The following is a 21209-nucleotide window of genomic DNA, read 5'->3' on the forward strand; positions in this document are numbered from 1 at the left end:
ACGGGCCGCCCCCAGGTGGTGAGGGTAGGCAACAACATCTCCTCCCCGCTGATCCTCAACACTGGGGCCCCACAAGGGTGCGTTCTGAGCCCTCTCCTGTACTCCCTGTTCACCCACGACTGCGTGGCCACGCACGCCTCCAACTCAATCATCAAGTTTGCGGACAACACAACAGTGGTAGGCTTGATTACCAACAACAACGAGACGGCCTACAGGGAGGAGGTGAGGGCCCTCGGAGTGTGGTGTCAGGAAAATAACCTCACACTCAACGTCAACAAAACTAAGGAGATGATTGTGGACTTCAGGAAACAGCAGAGGGAACACCCCCCTATCCACATCGATGGAACAGTAGTGGAGAGGGTAGCAAGTTTTAAGTTCCTCGGCATACACATCACAGACAAACTGAATTGGTCCACTCACACAGACAGCATCGTGAAGAAGGCGCAGCAGCGCCTCTTCAACCTCAGGAGGCTGAAGAAATTCGGCTTGTCACCAAAAGCACTCACAAACTTCTACAGATGCACAATCGAGAGCATCCTGGCGGGCTGTATCACCGCCTGGTATGGCAACTGCACCGCCCTCAACCGTAAGGCTCTCCAGAGGGTAGTGAGGTCTGCACAACGCATCACCGGGGGCAAACTACCTGCCCTCCAGGACACCTACACCACCCGATGTCACAGGAAGGCCATAAAGATCATCAAGGACATCAACCACCCGAGCCACTGCCTGTTCACCCCGCTATCATCCAGAAGGCGAGGTCAGTACAGGTGCATCAAAGCTGGGACCGAGAGACTGAAAAACAGCTTCTATCTCAAGGCCATCAGACTGTTAAACAGCCACCACTAACACTGAGTGGCTGCTGCCAACACACTGACACTGACTCAACTCCAGCCACTTTAATAATGGGAATTGATGGGAAATGATGTAAATATATCACTAGCCACTTTAAACAATGCTACCTTATATAATGTTACTTACTCTTCATTATTCATCTCATATGCATACGTATATACTGTACTCTATATCATCGACTGTATCCTTATGTAATACATGTATCACTAGCCACTTTAAACTATGCCACTTTGTTTACATACTCATCTCATTTGTACATACTGTACTCGATACCATCTACTGTATCTTGCCTATGCTGCTCTGTACCATCACTCATTCATATATCCTTATGTACATATTCTTTATCCCCTTACACTGTGTACAAGACAGTAGTTTTGGAATTGTTAGTTAGATTACTTGTTATTACTGCATTGTCGGAACTAGAAGCACAAGCATTTCGCTACACTCGCATTAACATCTGCTAACCATGTGTATGTGACAAATAAAACATTTGATTTCTATTTGTGTACCTTTTTGCATCAGCTGACAGTCATAGAGCTCCACATTATGATGTAGGCTACAGTGTTGCGTCATCTGACAGTCAAAGATTGTCAATCGCTAAAGCCCCTCATAGGGATATTTGGTTAACGTTGCCATGGCATTTTAATTATTTAGTCGTTGCGTCTGTGCGTTACCTGGAGACAGTCTGCAAGAGTTGGTGAGGGACAGTTTATGAAACACCGGTGCAGACACTCCAGGATTTCCGCAAATTCGAGAACTTTGGGTAAGTAAATATAGTTCGAAAGTTCCATTATGTAACAATTTAGCTTGTGCCATAATGCCAAAGCCATGTTGAATGGATAAAGGTTGTCTACTTATAGGTTCAATATCAAATGAACACCAATTTATTAGGCTAACTATCAAAACAGCCACCATAAAAACAAGACTGCAGGTATTTTCCATTATTCAAACACCTGATGTTAATGACAGTAGCCTAGTCTGTGTGCTGAATTAAGCATAGGCTACGGAGAAACCGTATCTAGTTTAAATTTGATTAGGCCTAGTCTCTTTTCTGATGAAAAGTTGCAGGTGTTTCTCAAAATGCATACTACCGTGCCAAACATGTGTTATAACTAAACCACGATAGGGAACAAATTAGTCATAGTTGGCAGAACAAGCAAGGACCTGGGCAGAGGCCAAGCAGGAGCTTGCGAGATCCTATTGGAGCGTTGTAGCATATATTTTCATGTTTCTGTAAGGGAACGCCGACTCAAAAGTGGCTAAATTCGCCTTCGCACTCCTAAACAATGCACGTTTTTTCTTACTTTACTAAGGGGTAAACCTACAAAATTTAGTCCACGCTGTTCGAAACAGAGGATAGTTTTGGGAACAGAAAACTGTTAATGAGATCAAATGTTTCATCGATGAGAAAATGTGCAGAATATCGGCCAAATCCACCTCGTTCCTGCTTCTCCAACTGCCGGACACTTGGCTTCCCCACTACGAGTGGAAACGCCAAGTGGACGCTTCACATTTATATATCCGGTGAAATGTCTGTCTCGTTGTTCTCTCTGACCATGCCCCGAGCAATGCAAATTGGAGCACGGGAGAAATGGAGTACGAGTCCAAATCAAATTATGCGAAACGAGGGGCACTTCGCGAATGCCTACTCCGTTTGTACATATTTTGAAGCATGGCTCGATGCAAGCTTCAAAATAAATTATGCAAACTGTCTTGAAATCAATGGCGAACACTATTTGGCCAGACAAAATGCACTCCGAATTGGGATTGAAATGTTGCCTATTCACATCTCATATGTTGCCTGACTACAATATTTAAACTTCATACGTTAATAAATACATGCGGAGTTAATTTTGGCATGTTTACCTGCCTACGTACTGTATATGGCGATCACATAAGTCAATAGGGCTAACTGTCTAGCTACCAGTATTGTTAGCTAGCCAGATAACCACGAATAAAGCATGAGGTGCTACAGTTGAGTGTGAGTGCTTCTCAAATGTGTTGTTTTATCCATTCTCCACAGTCTTGTCCTCACAAGAATGTACTCAAGAGAACGTGGTCAGAGAATGCACTCAGAGCATGAGAGTGTAGAGCACTGTAGTGCCAAGCCTGGGCTCAGGTACAGTGTGTCTGACTGGGACACCAGTAACAAGCAGATATCTGACACAGCAGAACACAGGAGACACATGTCACACATGACAAGGCAGGAAGGGAGGGCCTTACGCAATGAGACAACCAGCAAGGTAAGATTTTGTGACTATGTAATGAAACAACCAATTCAGTAAGGGCTTGCTTGACTTTGTGACTGTACAGACAAAGCCTTATAAATTAGTTAACACAAATTGTCATGGACTATTATTTATTATCATCACAGTTATTCATGCCATCTCTCTCTATACTCTCCCTCTTTCTCCCCCTCACTCTCTCAATCTCTCTCCCTCCTCTTTCTCTCTCTACCTCATCTCCCACAGACTAACTGGGATAAGAGTGACAGCTCTCGCAGACTGAGTGATAGGATCTGGGATATCTCCCGCTGGAGAGAGACTTTGGAATCATGCATACAGGAAGTGGAGAAAGAGATGGATGCCTTAACCCTGGTGAGATTTCAGATTAGTATTAATCTGGCATGCCATTGTTTCTACGTAAAAACAAAGTGTGAAGTACCTGGTAAAAAAAAAAACATTCAGGCAGCTTTCTACATTTATTAGACTTAGCAATAAACCAGGTTGTAGGGTGATGTATTGACGTGCTAGTACAGTGTAGGTGAGTTTGGCTGCTCTGCCTCTGTGTCTCAGGGGAAGGAGGAGACTGAGCGGGCTCTGACAGCCACCGCTGTGCCTCTAGAGGTCACAGTGGAGTGCCTGACCCTGAGGGAGGGTCGCCGCGGCAACGAGCTGGTCAGTGACCCAGTGGAGGCTCAGCTGAAGAAGGAAGTGGAGATGATCGACGGAGCACAGCGGGTGCTCCAGCAGCGCATCGACAAGGCGTTCGAGCAGCTGTGGTAAGAAACCGTTTGACCAATGTTGTGTCCCATAAACGCAAATCCGACCATCACCCCTGGTGAGACAAAACCGTGACTCGTCGATGAAGAGCACTTTTTGCCAGTCCTGTCTGGTCCAGCGACGGGGGGTTTGTGCCCATAGGCAACGTTGTTGCCAGTGATGTGTGGTGAGGACCTGCCTTACAACAGGCCTACAAGCCCTCAGTCCAGCCTCTCTCAGCCTATTGCAGACAGTCTGAGCACTGATGGAGGGATTGTGCGTTCCTGGTGTAACTCGGGCAGTTGCTGTTGCCATCCTGTACCTGTCCCACAGGTGTGATGTTCGGGTGTACCGATCCTGCGCAGGTGGTGTTACACCTGGTCTGCCACTGCGAGGACCATCAGCTGTCCATCCTGTCTCCCTGTAGCGCTGTCTTAGGTATCTCACAGTATGGACATTGCAATTTATTGCCCTGGCCACATCTGCAGTCCTCCTGACTCCTTGCAGCATCCCTAAGGCACGTTCACGCAGATGAGCAGGGACCTTGGGCATCTTTCTTTTGGTGTTTTTCAGAGTCAGTAGAAAGGCCTCTTTAGTGTCCTAAGTTTTCATAACTGTGACCTTAATTGCCTACTATCTGTAAGCTGTTAGTGTCATAACAAAAGTTCCACAGGTACATGTTCATTAATTGTTTATGGTTAATTGAACAAGCATGGGAAACAGTGTTTAAACCCTTTACAATGAAGATCTGTGAAATTTATTTGGATTTTTACTAATTATCTTTGAAAGACAGGGTCCTGAAAAAGGGACGTTTCTTTTTTTGCAGAGTTTACCTGTATTTACTCGTGGCATCGATGCTGTATCATTATTTTCTACATTTAAATTGCCCTTGCCTAACGAATGTGTCTAAAGCCGAGCTTGCAACTCGCCTATTCTCACTATATAAGGCGATATATTATGACTACAGCGACTGCCATGAGAAGGCATAATGTTACTTTGCTTTTTTGGCTGGAGGAGGTCCTGCAGATCCATGTGCAGATAAAGCGTCCGGGGTGAAAAAGTTTAATTAAAAGTGTTATGTGAGGACAAAACTAAGCTGTTTCTAAACTTGTTAAATACAGAGTTTTATTAAATGGTTATTAAGAGTAAAAGTGAGTTTGGTAGGTAGCCAAGTAGCGACAAACTGCACAGCAGCACGGAGACCACGCGGAAGTACGATGCGCCACCATGTTAATCATATTATAGATATCATGTTTCACATTGAATTTATGAACTTCAAAAAGGTAAGACATGTTTTGATTTAAACTCTGGTGCCGCTCTATCACATATTTAGCGATTTCAGTACTTGTCAATGGCTGTTCTCTCCAGTCTTCTTCAGGTGTCCCGGCAGCAGCTGACCCATGACCTTCAGAACAAGATTGAGGCCCAGGACATTGACCTCTCCTGCTTGTCTATCACTGTGACATCACCTAAGACCTCCCTGAAGCCCAACCCCCTGCGCATACCCATAGGGTGAGCTGGAATGAGGGTGTACAGTACAATACAAAGAAATACTAGGCGTTCTGAAATTCAGAGCAGAATCTCTAGATCAAACCTACTTATCTGTTGTTGTCAATGAGCACCTCGTACAATTGCCATTCTTACATGCATATGCATGTCTAACTAGCTACAATATTAATTTACCAGGCTCTCAACTCATCCAATGATTTTCTGCAAAGCCACCACTTGCCTTTCAAAATATTTGAATGTACATAGAGTTTTTTACTCCAAGAGAGAGAAAGACAATAGTTTAACAGTTTTGAACAAATTAATGTCCTAAAATTAAGGAGAAGCAAGAGGAAGAGAGACCTGGCTATATTTGGTTGTCATTTTTTTAACTTTCACTTTCACTTAGCTAAGTGAATGCAGCAAGCTAGTTTAGCCTACTCAAACACCCAGCTCAAACTTACTCACTTACTCATTCAAAGGTTTTTCTTTATTTTTTATATTTTCTATATTGTAGAATAGTGAAGACATCAAAACTATGAAGTAACACATATGGAATCATGTAGTAACCAAAAAAGTGTTAAACAAATCAAAATATATTTGTCGTGGGAATTCTAATTCTAAATCAATAATGAGGAGAGACAATCACCAATCAGGATATGACTTTATTAAAAATGTATTAATAACAGATTAATTATTGCAATAATGAAGCTGGTTGACGAATCACCCCAAGATGATTAGTTGAGAGCCAACGAGCTGATTTTAGCCACACTATTTTATAGCAAAGTACATCCTCCTGAATGACAAACAACAGATGTATGGAATGGGTCACAAGGTTAGGATTTGTATGAAAGATACTAATAATTCACAGCCGACAGTATCTGCTGTAAAGACTGCTCTCATTATGTAGAAACAGGGTCTGGCCCCCAAAACAAAGTTCCTATCATCGTTATCCATACCGGAGACATCTCCACCCTGGTACCTCCCGGCACACAAACACCAACTAATTCTATTGAATGTGGGCTCCGAGAGAGGACAAGACCATCATAAATCAGTTGCTAGAGTTAAATCTCTGAAGCTCCTCTCAGTTCACACAGACACAATAGAGTTCTAAGAACCCTATTTTGTTGCATAAAATAACCATTTGGTGCAATAACAGTATTATTAACAATCTTGTAATTTCTCCACAATAGTAGCCACCCTTAGTCTCGATGACAGCTTTGCACACTCTTGGCATTCTCTCAATCAGCTTCATGAGGAATGCTTTTCCAACAGTCTTGAAGGAATACCACAAGAAATTCCACAAATTAACAAGACACACCTGTTAATTGAAATGCACTGCAGGTGACTTGTGAACCTGGTTGAGAGGATGCCAAGAATGTGCAAAGCTGTCAAAGGCAAATGGTGGCTATTTGAAGAATCTCAAATATAAAATATATTTTGATTTGTTTAACACTTTGTTTGGTTACTACATGTGTTATTTCATATTTTTTTTGTCTTCAATATTATTCTACAATGTAGAAAATAGTAACAATCAAGAAAAACCCTTGAATGAGTAGGTGTGTCCAAACTTAACTGGTACTGTGTGTGTGTGTGTATATACAGTGCCTTGCGAAAGTATTCGGCCCCCTTGAACTTTGCGATCTTTTGCCACATTTCAGGCTTCAAACATAAATATATAAAACTGTATTTTTTTGTGAAGAATCAATAACAAGTGGGACACAATCATGAAGTGGAACAACATTTATTGGATATTTCAAACTTTTTTAACAAATCAAAAACTGAAAAATTGGGCGTGCAAAATTATTCAGCCCACTTATTAAGTTAATACTTTGTAGCGCCACCTTTTGCTGCGATTACAGCTGTAAGTCGCTTGGGGTATGTCTCTATCAGTTTTGCACATCGAGAGACTTACATTTTTTCCCATTCCTCCTTGCAAAACAGCTCGAGCTCAGTGAGGTTGGATGGAGAGCATTTGTGAACAGCAGTTTTCAGTTCTTTCCACAGATTTTTGATTGGATTCAGGTCTGGACTTTGACATGGCCATTCTAACACCTGGATATGTTTATTTTTGAACCATTCCATTATAGATTTTGCTTTATGTTTTGGATCATTGTCTTGTTGGAAGACAAATCTCAGTCCCAGTCTCAGGTCTTTTGCAGACTCCATCAGGTTTTCTTCCAGAATGGTCCTGTATTTGGCTCCATCCATCTTCCCATCAATTTTAACCATCTTCCCTGTCCCTGCTGAAGAAAAGCAGGCCCAAACCATGATGCTGCCACCACCATGTTTGACAGTGGAGATGGTGTGTTCAGGGTGATGAGCTGTGTTGCTTTTACGCCAAACATAACATTTTGCATTGTTGCCAAAAAGTTCCATTTTGGTTTCATCTGACCAGAGCACCTTCTTCCACATGTTTGGTGTGTCTCCCAGGTGGCTTGTGGCAAACTTTAAACAACACTTTTTATGGATATCTTTAAGAAATGGCTTTCTTCTTGCCACTCTTCCATAAAGGCCAGGTGCAATATACGACTGATTGTTGTCCTATGGACAGAGTCTCCCACCTCAGCTGTAGATCTCTGCAGTTCATCCAGAGTGATCATGGGCCTCTTGGCTGCATCTCTGATCAGTCTTCTCCTTGTATGAGCTGAAAGTTTAGAGGGACGGACAGTTTTTGATTTGTTAAAAAAGTTTGAAATATCCAATAAATGTCGTTCCACTTCATGATTGTGTCCCACTTGTTGTTGATTCTTCACAAAAAATACAGTTTTATATCTTTATGTTTGAAGCCTGAAATGTGGCAAAAGGTCGCAAAGTTCAAGGGGGCCGAATACTTTCGCAAGGCACTGTACATACATACATACGAGCAAAGTGATCGTGCTGTTTCTATGTGGTTGCTATGAAAGTGAACTGTGTTTGCGTGTGTTCAGAGGTGTATTCATCCCGTTGTTTCTATTGAAAAAAAAATATTCTTAATCGGAATTAAACAAAACAAGGATAAACATACCTGTAAAAACTCACATTTGCAATTGTTTGACTAATGATTATACCGTAGATCAGTTAGATGCAGGCAATAGTGTGCAAGGCGGTATTGAACGTATCAATGTCTGTCACCTTGATTACTGAAAATTCTCTCACCCTGTCCACCTACGTTGTAAACTTTCATTCATAGTTTGTAGCAACCTTGTGATGGGTACAGGGAAAATTTGAGTATCATACAGTAGCCTAAACCTATCAATGTTAAATTGAGCTTGGTTAATGGAATATGAATGACAGTCATCCAATATGCTGTAATAGAAATAAGGCCATGCTCATAGAAAAAAAATCATCCTCCCTTATTTTAGCCACTGCTGTAAAATACCTGTATCTGAATGTGTAAAATGTGCTGTTGCAGTTCCACCACCCCCCAGCAGTGGGAGCAGTTCAGCCAGTACAACGTGGCCCGAGCTCAGGAGGAGATGCAGGCATCACTGCAGCTGAGGGAGGACATGAGTGTCACCAGGGCACAGGTGTGAAATGGGGCCTGGGGTAGGGAGAGAGGAGTGTAGCGTTAACATATGGCCAGCCCTATATCAATATCACTTTTCTGTATTGGCTCCTATAAAACAGCACTGTCTCTTTTTGCGTCTCAAAAGTCACCCTATTGCCTTACTTTTGACCAGGTCCCAAAGGGTCAAAAGTAGTGCACTACATAGGGAATAGGGTGCCATTTGGGATGCCCTCTCACTGCTTTCACAGGGCTCTCTGTTGTTGTGTGTGGTATCTGATTGGGTCTGCTTCATAGATATTGCTAGAATGTGTCCGTGTAAGACTAGTGAGAGTTAGGTAAAGATGTCTGTTATATCTGGGTTGTCATCCCTCAGTTGCAGAATGAGCTGGATGCACAGCGAATCGCCACAGTGTTTGCCATCCGTAAACGCACTCACCACCTGGAGCAGGCTCACGATGAGACGCAGTGGCAGATGAAGAGCGTGAGTAGTCAACCTTTCTCCACCTCTTCTTCCTCCTCAGTGCCAAACTGATTTTATCAATGTTGAAGACATGCAAGGCGTGAACTTGCAGAATTAGGGACAACGCTTTAGGTTGCAGGTCAAAATTAACTGTGGCTTGGCCTAACCTGGCTTGACAGTGGGGTCGAATGTTTAGAAGAGTGGCCAGGATTAGGGCTGTTACGGTGACCGTATTACCGCCACACTGGCGGTCACGAGACATAATGTCAGTTAAATTTCATGTGAGCATTTAGTCACGGTAATTAGGCTTCAAGCTCTGATGCTGCTCATGGTCATAAGTAGCCTCCAAACTTGCTAACTGTCTGTTACTCAACACTCTATTGTCCCTCTAATCACTGACATCAATGCAAATGTAATCAAAAATCTAATCAAACACTTCATGAGAGCTCATGTTGCGCAACATTTCTATAGGCTATGCAATTGCATGAAAACAGAGTGATGGCCTCTATTAAAAAGAAGATCCCATCAGCTTTCTATAGGCTAGGCCTACTATATTTATTTCTCAACTGTCCTAATATTACACACATTGCATCTCTTTACAACAGGCTGGCATGAAAATTAACCACGGGAAAAGCGTCCTCAATTTTCCCCTGTCCCTTTTTCGAGACATGATAATGGTCCATTCCAAATCCAAACAAATTTCACACATATATTATTTACTATATGTAAAGACAAGATTAAATCAATAATAGTCCGATTTATAAACAGTGCATACCTTTTTTTTGTTGCGGCTTTTAAATCATAGTTGCACACCATGTAGCCTAGCCCATAGGCCTATATGTAAGGTTTGTATCACAACAGAAGTGACCAAATAACTTCTTAAAATTAAGCACATTAATCAGCTTTTACAACAGGTGTAGAGCCTAACTGGCATACGTGCGCAGCGCGTGAGTTTCAAGTTTGGGGAGGATAATTTTCACCATAAAAATGCACCTTTTAACATAAAAGCATTACATACATAATCATATTTTCGGTCACTTTTGAGAATGGTGTTTTCCTGCTAATAGGAACATTTGCGCTATAATGTGAAGAATTAGTCTAATAGTTTATCAACATTTTAAGCTAAACATTCTGATCTGTTACATTTCTTTTTTAATGCTAAGTGGTTGTATTAATTTGGGATCTATCACATCCCACAACTTTCCCAGACTATGTTTGGAATATTTATTTCTCACACAGAATATGTCAACTTTTGTACTATGGGGGATAGTAGAGAGTCATGTGAGTTAGTGGTGCTTCGGAGCATGCAACTGGGAGAAGCGCTGAATATAATAATTATAATTCCCAAGGGCACAATGGCCACTGAAAGGGGATTCAAGTCATCATTAGAGTCGCATCATGCAGCCTTAGAATGTATTCAAAATCAAAAGAAATAGCCTTTGTATCACAACTAAAGTTACATAAATAACTCTAAATTAAGCATATAGGAGAACCTGTTTCTTTGTTATCCGCTCAACACAAAATCAGTCAATCAAATGTATTTATAAAGCCCTTATTTACATCAGCCGATGTCACAAAGTGCTGTACAGAAACCCAGCTTAAAACCCCAAACATCAAGAAATGCAGATGTAGAAGCACGCTGGCTAGGAAAAACTCCCTAGAAAAGCAGGAAACTAGGAAGAAACCTGGCTCTGAGGGGTGGCCCGTCCTCTTCTGGCTGTGCCGGGTGGAGATAACAGTACATGGCCAAGATGTTCACACGTTCATAGACACTGTGGCCCCGTCCGACGACACCCCCGGACAGGGCCAACCAGGCAGGATACAACCCCACCCACTTTGCCAAAGTAATAACCGCATGTGCGCACTCCCTTAAATGGTTTGGAGAAAATATCCTTTCTATTTTATTCAGCTATGTTCAATTGTATTCTTCATACTATAAAATAGGAAATAATGCCACTGAATTCTAAGCAAATCTTGTCCGCTAAATGAACCTGTGTAGCCCACAGCCATATGGCTTCGCCAGATCAGGGCCTAATATAAGGACAACTCTGAGTATGCTATTTGGTTCTTCTGAAATAGACTACATTTTCGTCATATGTTTCTTTAGACCTGTCTAAAATAAATAATGGATTTATTGGGATGGTGTAGGCTAGATTACATGGATTTTAAAATGTAGATGCTCCAAACGTCTGCATCAGTGGCATGTAGGCTATCCGTGTAAGCCAGGAGATGCTAAATGTGTTTATGTTAATTAACGGTCAATTACGTGAGACCGGCTGTTATTTGCTTGACATTCACCGGCTGACAAAATCCCTAGCCGGGATGTCTGTTTTTTTTGTTAGTCCCAGGATGAGATCTCAGATATGGAGAGGGACATCCGTAGTCTAGAGGATGATCTCCAGGCTAAGATGGCCCCACTAAAGCTGGTCCACACCCGGCTGGAGAACAGGACCAAGAGGCCTGGAGTCGATCTCTGTAGGGATGAGGTAGGCTACACCTGGACGGGCACTGGTTCATTTACTGCCATTTTCAATAGGTTTTGTGGTCGTGAAAATACTGTACTGTAAAACAATTGAAAAAATTAACAGGAATGTTGAATTGGAGAGGTCAACAGATTTAAAACGGGACTTTATCAGCTTGTTGTGTTTGAACCAGGTTCAGTATGGGCTTGTGGATGAAGCCAATCAGCTGGAGGCCACCATTCTGGCTCTGAAACAGAAACTGGCCCAGGCTCAGTGAGTAATGTCTTTCTGAATTACATCTAATGTAGACTATTGATTCTTATGAACAAAATGAGAATGAACCATCCCATGCCAATAACATGTCCCATGTCTATCTTCCTCCTTTCTCCTCCTCTCCAGGTATGCCCTCCAGGCTCTCCAGCTGCACCAGGGCCATATGGGGGAGGATCTGTCCCGTAAGAAGGACGCCCTCTCTCTAGAGCAGCGCAGCCTTGAGACACGCAGCCGCCTCGCCTCCGCTGCTTTCACTGACGTGTCCTCTGGCGCCGTGGTCCCCCTCACCATCTCCAGCGGGAGACACAACCTGGAGCTGGCCTAGGCTCACCAATTCATCTCACACACAACCTTAGGGTTCTCTGACCGTAACCTTATTTCCCTCAATTTATTAACCATACCATAAATATGCACATTCGCATCTCAATTGTGTTTTTGTGTCTATGTTTATCTTTTTTTTCTGTGCGTTTTACAGCGGTCATAGCCTTACACCTATCTTCTGTAAGTTCCGTTATGTGTTATCAATTGAACATAGTGTATCAAAAAAGATTGGCATCATATTAAAACTGCAATATGTAACTTTTTGGGCGACCTGACCAGTTTTACATAGAAATATGAATTATAGCTATGTCATTTTTCTTTGAAAGCAAGTCTAAGAAGCAGTAGGTCTGTTCTATGTGCCTTATTTCGATGCTTCCCGTTCTAAAGTTATGTTTTTGTGTCTTTCGGTTTTGTTTCAAAACAGCTGAAAATACAATATTATTGGTTATTGAAAATATATTAAAGTGGTTTAGGTGGTACAATGATTCTCTACACATACTTGCTTGTTTTGTCACAAACTGAAATTAGGCGATACTTTCTTGTTTTGTCACATGAACTGAAATTAGGCGAACTTTTAGAAGTTTAGCGGCCAGGAAATGGTGGAGCAATTTCGGCACAGTGCATCTTTAAGTAAACTTTTCAATGTAAGTAATTCTCCTAAGAGTTCATTCAGTTCAAATGTATCATCAACATTTGTAAAGATATTGATATCAATAGAATGGGATGCTATTGATGTAAATTACATGATCATTTTCTGAATAATCCGAAAATAATTTTCCAATTGACAGGTTGGCCTATCTAGTTTCTCAGGGAGGCAGATTATCTCTGAATGTGATTTCATTCAAGAAACATGACTAATTTGCACATGTATTAAGAAATCAGCTAGCTTGCCTACTGACACCTCTTCACTTGCTAATTCTAGGAGTCCTAGGCCTAGCTAAATAGTCTGTTACCTGATTTATTGTGTGCATTTATGTGAGATGTCAGAGTATGCAGACTGTGTTGTATGCATGTGCCCCAAGAGATGGCAACCTTACCAGGGTCCAGGGCCAGCTCTGTCTTGACTCTTGGTCAGCCAGCCCAAAAGGATTATTGTGTGTTCAGTTTATGGTGACTAAAATAAGTACATGCAAAAAGTAAACGAAATGGCCATCAAACTCCAGCAGACTCACGGCTCTGCAAGCAGCCACACCCTCTAATTGCCACATCTGTGCACAATCAAGACTTCCTGGCAGAGTACAGCAACTGACTGGTTGCTGCTGCCACCTGGTGATGGAGTGTGGTCTAATTGTGCTCCTAAGAACTAAACTACCTAACCTATTCCATAACACATGTTTAAGGTAATCTATGTTCATTGAGCATTAGCATTAATGACCCTGTTTATACTCCATCTATCCACACATTGTTTGGCCAAGACTTGATCCCAAATGGCATCCTAATTTGGGAAGAGTGCATTCGGAAAGTATAAAGACCCATTTCCTTTTTCCACATTTTGTTACATTACAGCCTTATTTTAAAATGTATTAAATTGTATTTTTCCCTCATCGATCTACATACAATACCCCATAAGGACAAAGCAAAAACAGGTTTTTAATGTTTAAAACATATCTTATTTACATAAGTATTCACACCCTTTGCTATGAGACTCGAAATTGAGCTCAAGTGCATCCTGTTTCCATTGATCATCCTTGAGATGTTTATACAACTTGATTGGAGTCCACCTGTGGTAAATTCAATTGATTGGACATGATTTGGAAAGGCACACACCTGTCTATATAAGGTCCCACAGTTGACAGTGCATGTCAGAGCAAAAACCATGCCATGAGGTCGAAAGAATTGTACGTAGAGCTCCGAGACAGGATTGTGTCGAGGCACAGCTCTGGGGAAGGGTAGCAAAAAAATTATGCAGCATTGAAGGTCCCCAAGAACACAGTGGGCCCCCATAATTCTTAAATGGAAGAAGTTTGGAACCACCAAGACTTCCTAGAGCTGTCCACCCGGCCAAACTGAGCAATCGGGGGAGAAGGGCCTTGGCAGGTAGGTGACCAAGAACCTGATGGTCACTCTGACAGAGCTCCAGATGGGAGAACCTTCCAGAAGGACAACCATCTCTGCAGCACTCCAGCAATCAGGCCTTTATGGTAGAGTGTGGCCAGATGGAAGCCACTCCTCAGTAAAAGGTACATGACAGCCCACTTGGATGTAGCCTAAAGGCACCTAAAGGACTCTCAGACCATGAGAAACAGGATTCTCTGGTCTGACGAAACCAACATTTAACACTTTAACCTGAATGCCAAGCATCACATCTGGAGGAAATCTTTTGTATTGCTTTTAATCTTTTTAATAAATTTATCTTATTAACACTTTGTTCTAGCTAGCTATTTGTGTAGCTATCAAGTAAACGCAATGATAGCACAATCCCTACAGTGAAGCATGGCGGTGGCAGCATCATGCTGTGGGGATGTTTTTCAGCGGCAGGGACGGGGAGATTACTCAAGACCGAAGGAAATATGAATGGAGCAAAGTGCAGAGAGATCCTTAATGAAAACCTGCTCTAGAGCATTCAGGACCTCAGATAGGACAACGACCCTAAGCACACAGCCAACATAACGCAGGAGTGGCTTCGGGACAAGTCTCTGAATGTCTTTGAGTGGCCCAGCCAGAGCCCAGACTTGAACCTGATCGAACATCTCTGGAGCAGCGACGCTCCCCGTCTAACCTGACAGAGCTTGAGAGTATATGTAGAGAAGAATGGGAGAAACTCCCCAAACACAGTTGTGCCAAGCTTGTAGAATCCTATCCAAGAAGACGTGAGGCTGTAATCGCTGTCAAAGGTGTTTCAACAAAGTACTGAGTAAAGGGTCTGAATACATATGTATGTCTTAGTGTCTTATTTTTTATAAATTAGCAGAATTTTCTAAAAACCTGTTATGGGGTATTAAAACCATTATGGGGTATTGTGTGTAGATGGATGTGGGAAATAAATTATTTCATTTTAAAATAAGGCTGTAACAAAATGTTGAAAAAGTCAAGGGGTCCTCTTTTGGGATGCAACCCAAAAGAGGTTGTTTTGATCCAGAGTCCTGGGCTTGGTGGTTATTAGGCCGTGACCTTTGTCTCATACTAGGAGGTAGCTTGATAAAAACAAAATAAATACGCACAGGAAAGAGAATCATTGATGATAAGCCTCCCAAACTACCTGTCGTAATTTCTCCAAATGTGCTCATGTCAGATAGTATTTTAAAGAGGAGGAAGGTGACAGATATTTCTAAGAATTTGTTTTTCATAATATTTGTTTTTTCATACAGTTGAAGTCGGAAGTTTACATACACTTAGGTTGGAGTCATTAAAACTTGTTTTTCAACCACTCCACAATTTTCTTGTTAACAAACTATAGTTTTGGCAAGTCGGTTAGGACATCTACTTTGTGCATGACACAAGTCATTTTTCCAACAACTGTTTACAGATAGATTATTTAACTTAGAATTCACTGTATCACAATTCCAGTGGGTCAGAAGATTACATACACTAAGTTGACTGTGCCTTTAAACAGCTTGGACAATTCCAGAAAATTATGGCATGGCTTTAGAAGCTTCTGATAGACTAATTGACATCATTTGAGTCAATTGGAGGTGTACCTGTGGATGTATTTCAAGGCCTACCTTCAAACTCAGTGCCTCTTCGCTTGACATCATGGGAAAATCAAAAGAAATCAATCAAGACCTCAGACAAAAAAATTGTCTGTTTCATCCTTGGGAGCAATTTCCAAATGCCTGAAGGTACCACGTTCATCTGTACAAACAATAGTACGCAAGTATAAACACCATGGGACCACGCAGCCGTCATACCGCTCAGGAAGGAGAGGTATGAGCTGAATGGCCGATCAGCAAGGAAGAAGCCACTGCTCCAAAACCCCCATTAAAAAAGCCAGACTACGGTTTAAAACTGCACATGGGGACAAAGATCGTACTATTTGGAGAAATGTCCCCTGGTCTGATGAAACAAAAACAGAACTGTTTGGCCATAATGACCATTGTTGTGTTTGGAGGAAAAGGGAGAAGCTTGCAAGCCGAAGAACACCATCCCAACCGTGAAGCACAGGGGTGGCAGCATCCTGTGGGGGTGCTTTGCTGCAGGAGGGACTGGTGCACTTCACAAAATAGATGGCGTCATGAGGATGGAACATTTTGTGGATATATTGAAGGAACATCTCAAGACATCAGTCAGGAAGTTAAAGTTTGGTCACATATGGGTCTTCCAAATGGACAATGACCCCAAGCATACTTCCAAAGTTGTGGCAAAATGGCTAAAGGACAACAAAGTCAAGGTATTGTTGTCACAAAGCCCTGACCTCAATCCTATAGAAAATGTGTGGGCAGAACTGAAAAAGCGTGTGCGAGCAAGGAGGCCTACAAACCTGACTCAGTTAGACCAGCTCTGTCAGGATATGTATATATGTAAACTTCTGACCCACTGGGAATGTGATGAAAGAAATAAAAGCTGAAATAAATCATTATCTCTACTATTATTCTGACATTTCACATTCTTAAAATAAAGTGGTGATCTTAACTGACCTAAGACAGGGAATTTTTAATAGGATTAAATGTCAGGAATTGTGAAAAACTGAATTTAAATCTATTTGGCTAAGGTGTATGTAAACTTCCGACTTCAACTGTATATACAGTTCATCTATAGATATAAGAAGCCTTTTTATCACCCTTTTTTAAATGAAACTTTCTCTTCAGTCAAGAAGCACATGTTTTAGAATTACATACAGCGGCAAGAAAAGGTATGTAAAACCCTTTGGAATAACCTGGATTTCTGCAAAATTGGGCATCAATTTTGTCACAACAATAGACAAACATAGTGTGCTTAAACTAATAACCCACAAATTATATTTTTATTGACTATATTGAATGCATAATTTAAACATTCACATTGTAGGTTGGAAAAAGTATGTGATCCCCTAGGCTAATACAGTGCCTTGCGAAAGTATTCAGCCCCCTTGAACTTTGCGACCTAAACATATCCAGGTGTTAGAATGGCCAAGTCAAAGTCCAGACCTGAATCCAATCGAGAATCTGTGGAAAGAACTGAAAACTGCTGTTCACAAATGCTCTCCATCCAACCTCACTGAGGTCGAGCTGTTTTGCAAGGAGGAATGGGAAAAAATTTCAGTCTCTCGATGTGCAAAACTGATAGAGACATACCCCAAGCCACTTACAGCTGTAATCGCAGCAAAAGGTGGTGCTACAAAGTATTAACTTAAGGGGGCTGAATAATTTTGCACGCCCAATTTTTCAGTTTTTGATTTGTTAAAAAAGTTTGAAATATCCAATAAATGTCGTTCCACTTCATGATTGTGTCCCACTTGTTGTTGATTCTTCACAAAAAAATACAGTTTTATATCTTTATGTTTGAAGCCTGAAATGTGGCAAAAGGTCGCAAAGTTCAAGGGGGCCGAATACTTTCGCAAGGCACTGTAACTTCTCCAAAAGCTAATTGGAGTCAGGAGTCAGCTAACCTGGAGTCCAATCAGGGAGTCGAGACGGTAGATTTTGGTTAAAGCTGCCTTGCCCTATAAAATGGGGCGGCAGGGTAGCCTAGTGGTTAGAGCGTTGGACTAGTAACCGGAAGGTTGCGAGTTCAAACCCCCGAGCTGACAAGGTACAAATCTGTCGTTCTGCCCCTGAACAGGCAGTTAACCCACTGTTCCCAGGCCGTCATTGAAAATAAGAATTTGTTCTTAACTGACTTGCCTGGTTAAATAAAGGTAAAATAAAAAATTTAAAAAAAAAATTAAAAAAAAACACTCACAAAATTTGAGTTTGCTATTCACAAGAAGTATTGCCTGATGTGAACCATGCCTCAAACAAAAGAGATCTCTGAAGACCTGAAATTAAGAATTGTTGACTTGCATAAAGCTGGAAAGGTCTACAAAAATATCTCTAAAAGCTTTGATGTTCATCAGTCCACAGTAAGACAAATTGTCTATAAATGGAGAAAGTTCACTGTTGCTATTCTCCCTAGGAGTGGCCGTTCTGCAAAGATGACTGCAAGAGCACAGTGCAGAATGCTCAATGAGGTTAAGGAGAATCCTAGAGTGTCAGCTAAAGACTTACAGAAATCTCTGGAACATGCTAACATCTTTGTTGACGAGTCTACGATACGTAAAAAAAATTAAACAAGAATGGTGTTCATGGGAGGACAGCACGGAAGAAGCCACTGCTGTCCAAAAAAAAACATTGCTGCACGTCTGAAGTTTGCAAAAGTGCACCTGGATGTTCCACAGCACTACTGGCAAAATATTCTGTGGACAGATGAAGCTATAGTTTAGTTTTTTGGAAGGATCACACAACACTATGGGTGGAGAAAAAAGGCACAGCACACCAACTGGGGCGGCAGGGTAGCCTAGTGGTTAGAGCGTTGGACTAGTAACCGAAAGGTTGCAAGTTTGAATCCCCGAGCTGACAAGGTACAAATCTGTCGTTCTGCCCCTGAACCAGCTTCACCCACTGTTCCTAGGCCGTCATTGAAAATAAGAATTTGTTCTTAACTGACTTGCCTAGTAAAATAAAGGTAAAAATAAAATAAAAAAAACTGCACTTTATGACCAACCTCATCCCAACTGTAAGGTATGGTGGAGGGAGCATCATGGTTTGGGGCTGCTTTGTTGCCTCAGGGCCTGGACAGCTTGCTATCATCGACAGAAAAATGAATTCTCAAGTTTATCAAGACATTTTGCAGGAGAATATTAGGTTGTCTGTCCGCCAATTGAAGCTCAACAGAAGATGGTGATGCAACAGGACAACGACCCAAAACACCAAAGTAAATCAAAAACATAAGAAAATACGCCTTCTGGAGTGGCCCAGTCCTGACCTCAACCCGATTGAGATGCTGTGGCATGACCTCAAGAGAGCAGTTCACACCAAACATCCCAAGAATATTGCTGAACTGAAACAGTTTTGTAAAGAGGAATGGTCCAAAGTTCCTCCTGACCGTTGTGCAGGTCTGTTCCACAACTACAGAATACATTTGGTTGAGGTTATTGCTGCCAAAGGAGGGTCAACCAGTTATTAAATCCAAGGGTTCACATACTTTTCCCACCATGCACTGTGACTGTTTACACAGTGTGTTCAATAAAGACATGAAAATGTATAATTGTTTGTGTGTTATTAGGTTAAGCAGACTGTTTATCTATTGTTGGGACCTAGATGAAGATCAGATAACATTTTATGACCAATTTATACAGATCCAGATATTTTCAAAGGGTTCACATACTTTTTCTTGCCACTTGGGATCTTAATTTGACCAGTTTTGTCGCAGGAGTGAAATATCCCTGCAGCAGGACGATTAGATATATATTTTTTTAAAGTTAGAATTTCTAACAGGAAATTAGGCTACAGTAAGCTATAGTTGGATTTTGGATACAAGTTTTAGAATACCTACTCATTCAAGGGTTTTTATGTTTACTATTTTCTATTTTCTACATTGTAGAATAATAGTGACGACATCAACACTATGAAATAACACATGGAATCATGTAGTAACCAAAAAAAATCAAAATATATTTTATATTCTTCAAAGTAGCCACCCTTTCCCTTGACAGCTTTGCACACTCTTGGCAGTCTCTCAACCAGCTTAACCTGGAATGCTTTTCCAACAGTCTTGAAAGAGTTTCCACATATGCTGAGCACTTGTTGGCTGCTTTTCCTTCACTCTGCAGTCCGACTCATCCCAAATCATCTGAATTTGGTTGAGGTCGGGGAATTGTGGAGGTCAGGTCATCTGATTCCGTCACTCTCCTTCTTGGTAAAATAGCACTTACACAGCCTGGAGGTGAGTTGGGTCATTGTCATGGTGAAAAAGAAATGATAGTCCCACTAAGCCCAAACCAGACGGGATGGCGTATCGCTGCAGAATGCTGTGGTAGCGATGCTAGTTAAGTGTGCCTTGAATTCTAAATAAATCACAGTGTCACCAGCAAAGCACCCCCACACCATAACACCTCCTCCAACATGCTTCACGGTGGGAAATACACGTGAGGAGATCATCCGTTCACCCACATTACACCTCATAAAGGCAAAGTGATTGGAACCAAAAATCTCAAAATTGAACTCTAGACCAAAGGACAAATTTCCACCGGTCTAATGTCCATTGCTCGTGTTTCTTGGCCCAATCAAGTCTCTTCTTCTTATTGGTGTCCTTTAGTAGTGGTTTCTTTGCAGCAATTCGACTATGAAGGCCTGATTCACACAGTCTCCTCTGAACAGTTGTTGTTGAGATTTGTTTGTTACTTGAACTCTATGAACCATTTATTTGGGCTACAATTTCTGAAGCTGTTAACTCTAATGAACTTATCCTCTGTTTTCATCAAGGCAAAGGGTGGCTATTTGAAGAATCTCAAATATAAAATATATTTTGATTTAATTCTTTTTTGGTTACTACATTATTTCACATGTATTATTTCATAGTTTTGTTGTCTTCACTATTATTTCTACAATGTAGAAAATAGTAAAAATCAAGAAAAACACTGGAATGAGTAGGTGTCCAAACTTTTGACTGGTACTGTAAATCACGAGGCTCATTTGAATTTGTCAACAACAACAGTGAGATCAAATTAAGATACTATATCTGTACACACACATCGCACAATTAACAGATCACATTGTACACATCACACTGCACATATCATTCTGCACCCTGCACAGATCACATTGCACACTTCAGGTGAAGGATGGTTTTGCTTTTAAGTAAAAATGGACTTCCTCTGCTCTCTATCACACCTGTGTGTGTGTCAATGTGTCAGTGATGTAGAAACCAAACCAACAGCAATGATATTTAATTATTATTTGCGTTTCATTGAATAAAGGAAATAAAGGCTA

At 41.4% G+C, this 21209-nt stretch overlaps 1 protein-coding gene across 2 annotated transcripts; it reads left to right on the forward strand.

The window, feature by feature from the left end:
• The first annotated feature begins 1412 nt into the window (after positions 1–1412).
• On the forward strand, positions 1413–12806 carry LOC139391875 (tektin-2-like). Of its 2 annotated transcripts, none has more exons than XM_071139485.1 (10): positions 1413–1615; positions 2876–3095; positions 3324–3449; positions 3648–3853; positions 5202–5345; positions 8713–8827; positions 9182–9289; positions 11611–11754; positions 11924–12003; positions 12130–12806. In XM_071139485.1, exons 2-10 carry the CDS (start codon positions 2892–2894, stop codon positions 12326–12328), a joined length of 1326 nt encoding a protein of 441 aa, XP_070995586.1. In that variant the 5' UTR covers positions 1413–1615; positions 2876–2891; the 3' UTR covers positions 12329–12806. The 2 variants fall into 2 exon arrangements, with proteins under 2 accessions (XP_070995586.1, XP_070995587.1); XM_071139486.1 differs by lacking the exon at positions 1413–1615 and adding an exon at positions 1703–1783.
• Positions 12807–21209: the final 8403 nt, after the last annotated feature.

Source organism: Oncorhynchus clarkii, chromosome 32, assembly GCF_045791955.1.
Source record: "Oncorhynchus clarkii lewisi isolate Uvic-CL-2024 chromosome 32, UVic_Ocla_1.0, whole genome shotgun sequence".
In the NCBI taxonomy this organism is placed as follows: Eukaryota; Metazoa; Chordata; class Actinopteri; order Salmoniformes; family Salmonidae; genus Oncorhynchus; species Oncorhynchus clarkii.

Coding starts and splice junctions, on each gene's coding strand:
- LOC139391875 (XM_071139485.1), top strand. CDS start 2,892: ATGTACTCAAGAGAACGTGGTCAGAGAATGCACTCAGAGCATGAGAGT. Junction 3,096..3,323: donor GCAATGAGACAACCAGCAAG/GTAAGATTTTGT, acceptor CATCTCCCACAG/ACTAACTGGGATAAGAGTGA. Junction 8,828..9,181: donor TGAGTGTCACCAGGGCACAG/GTGTGAAATGGG, acceptor GTCATCCCTCAG/TTGCAGAATGAGCTGGATGC.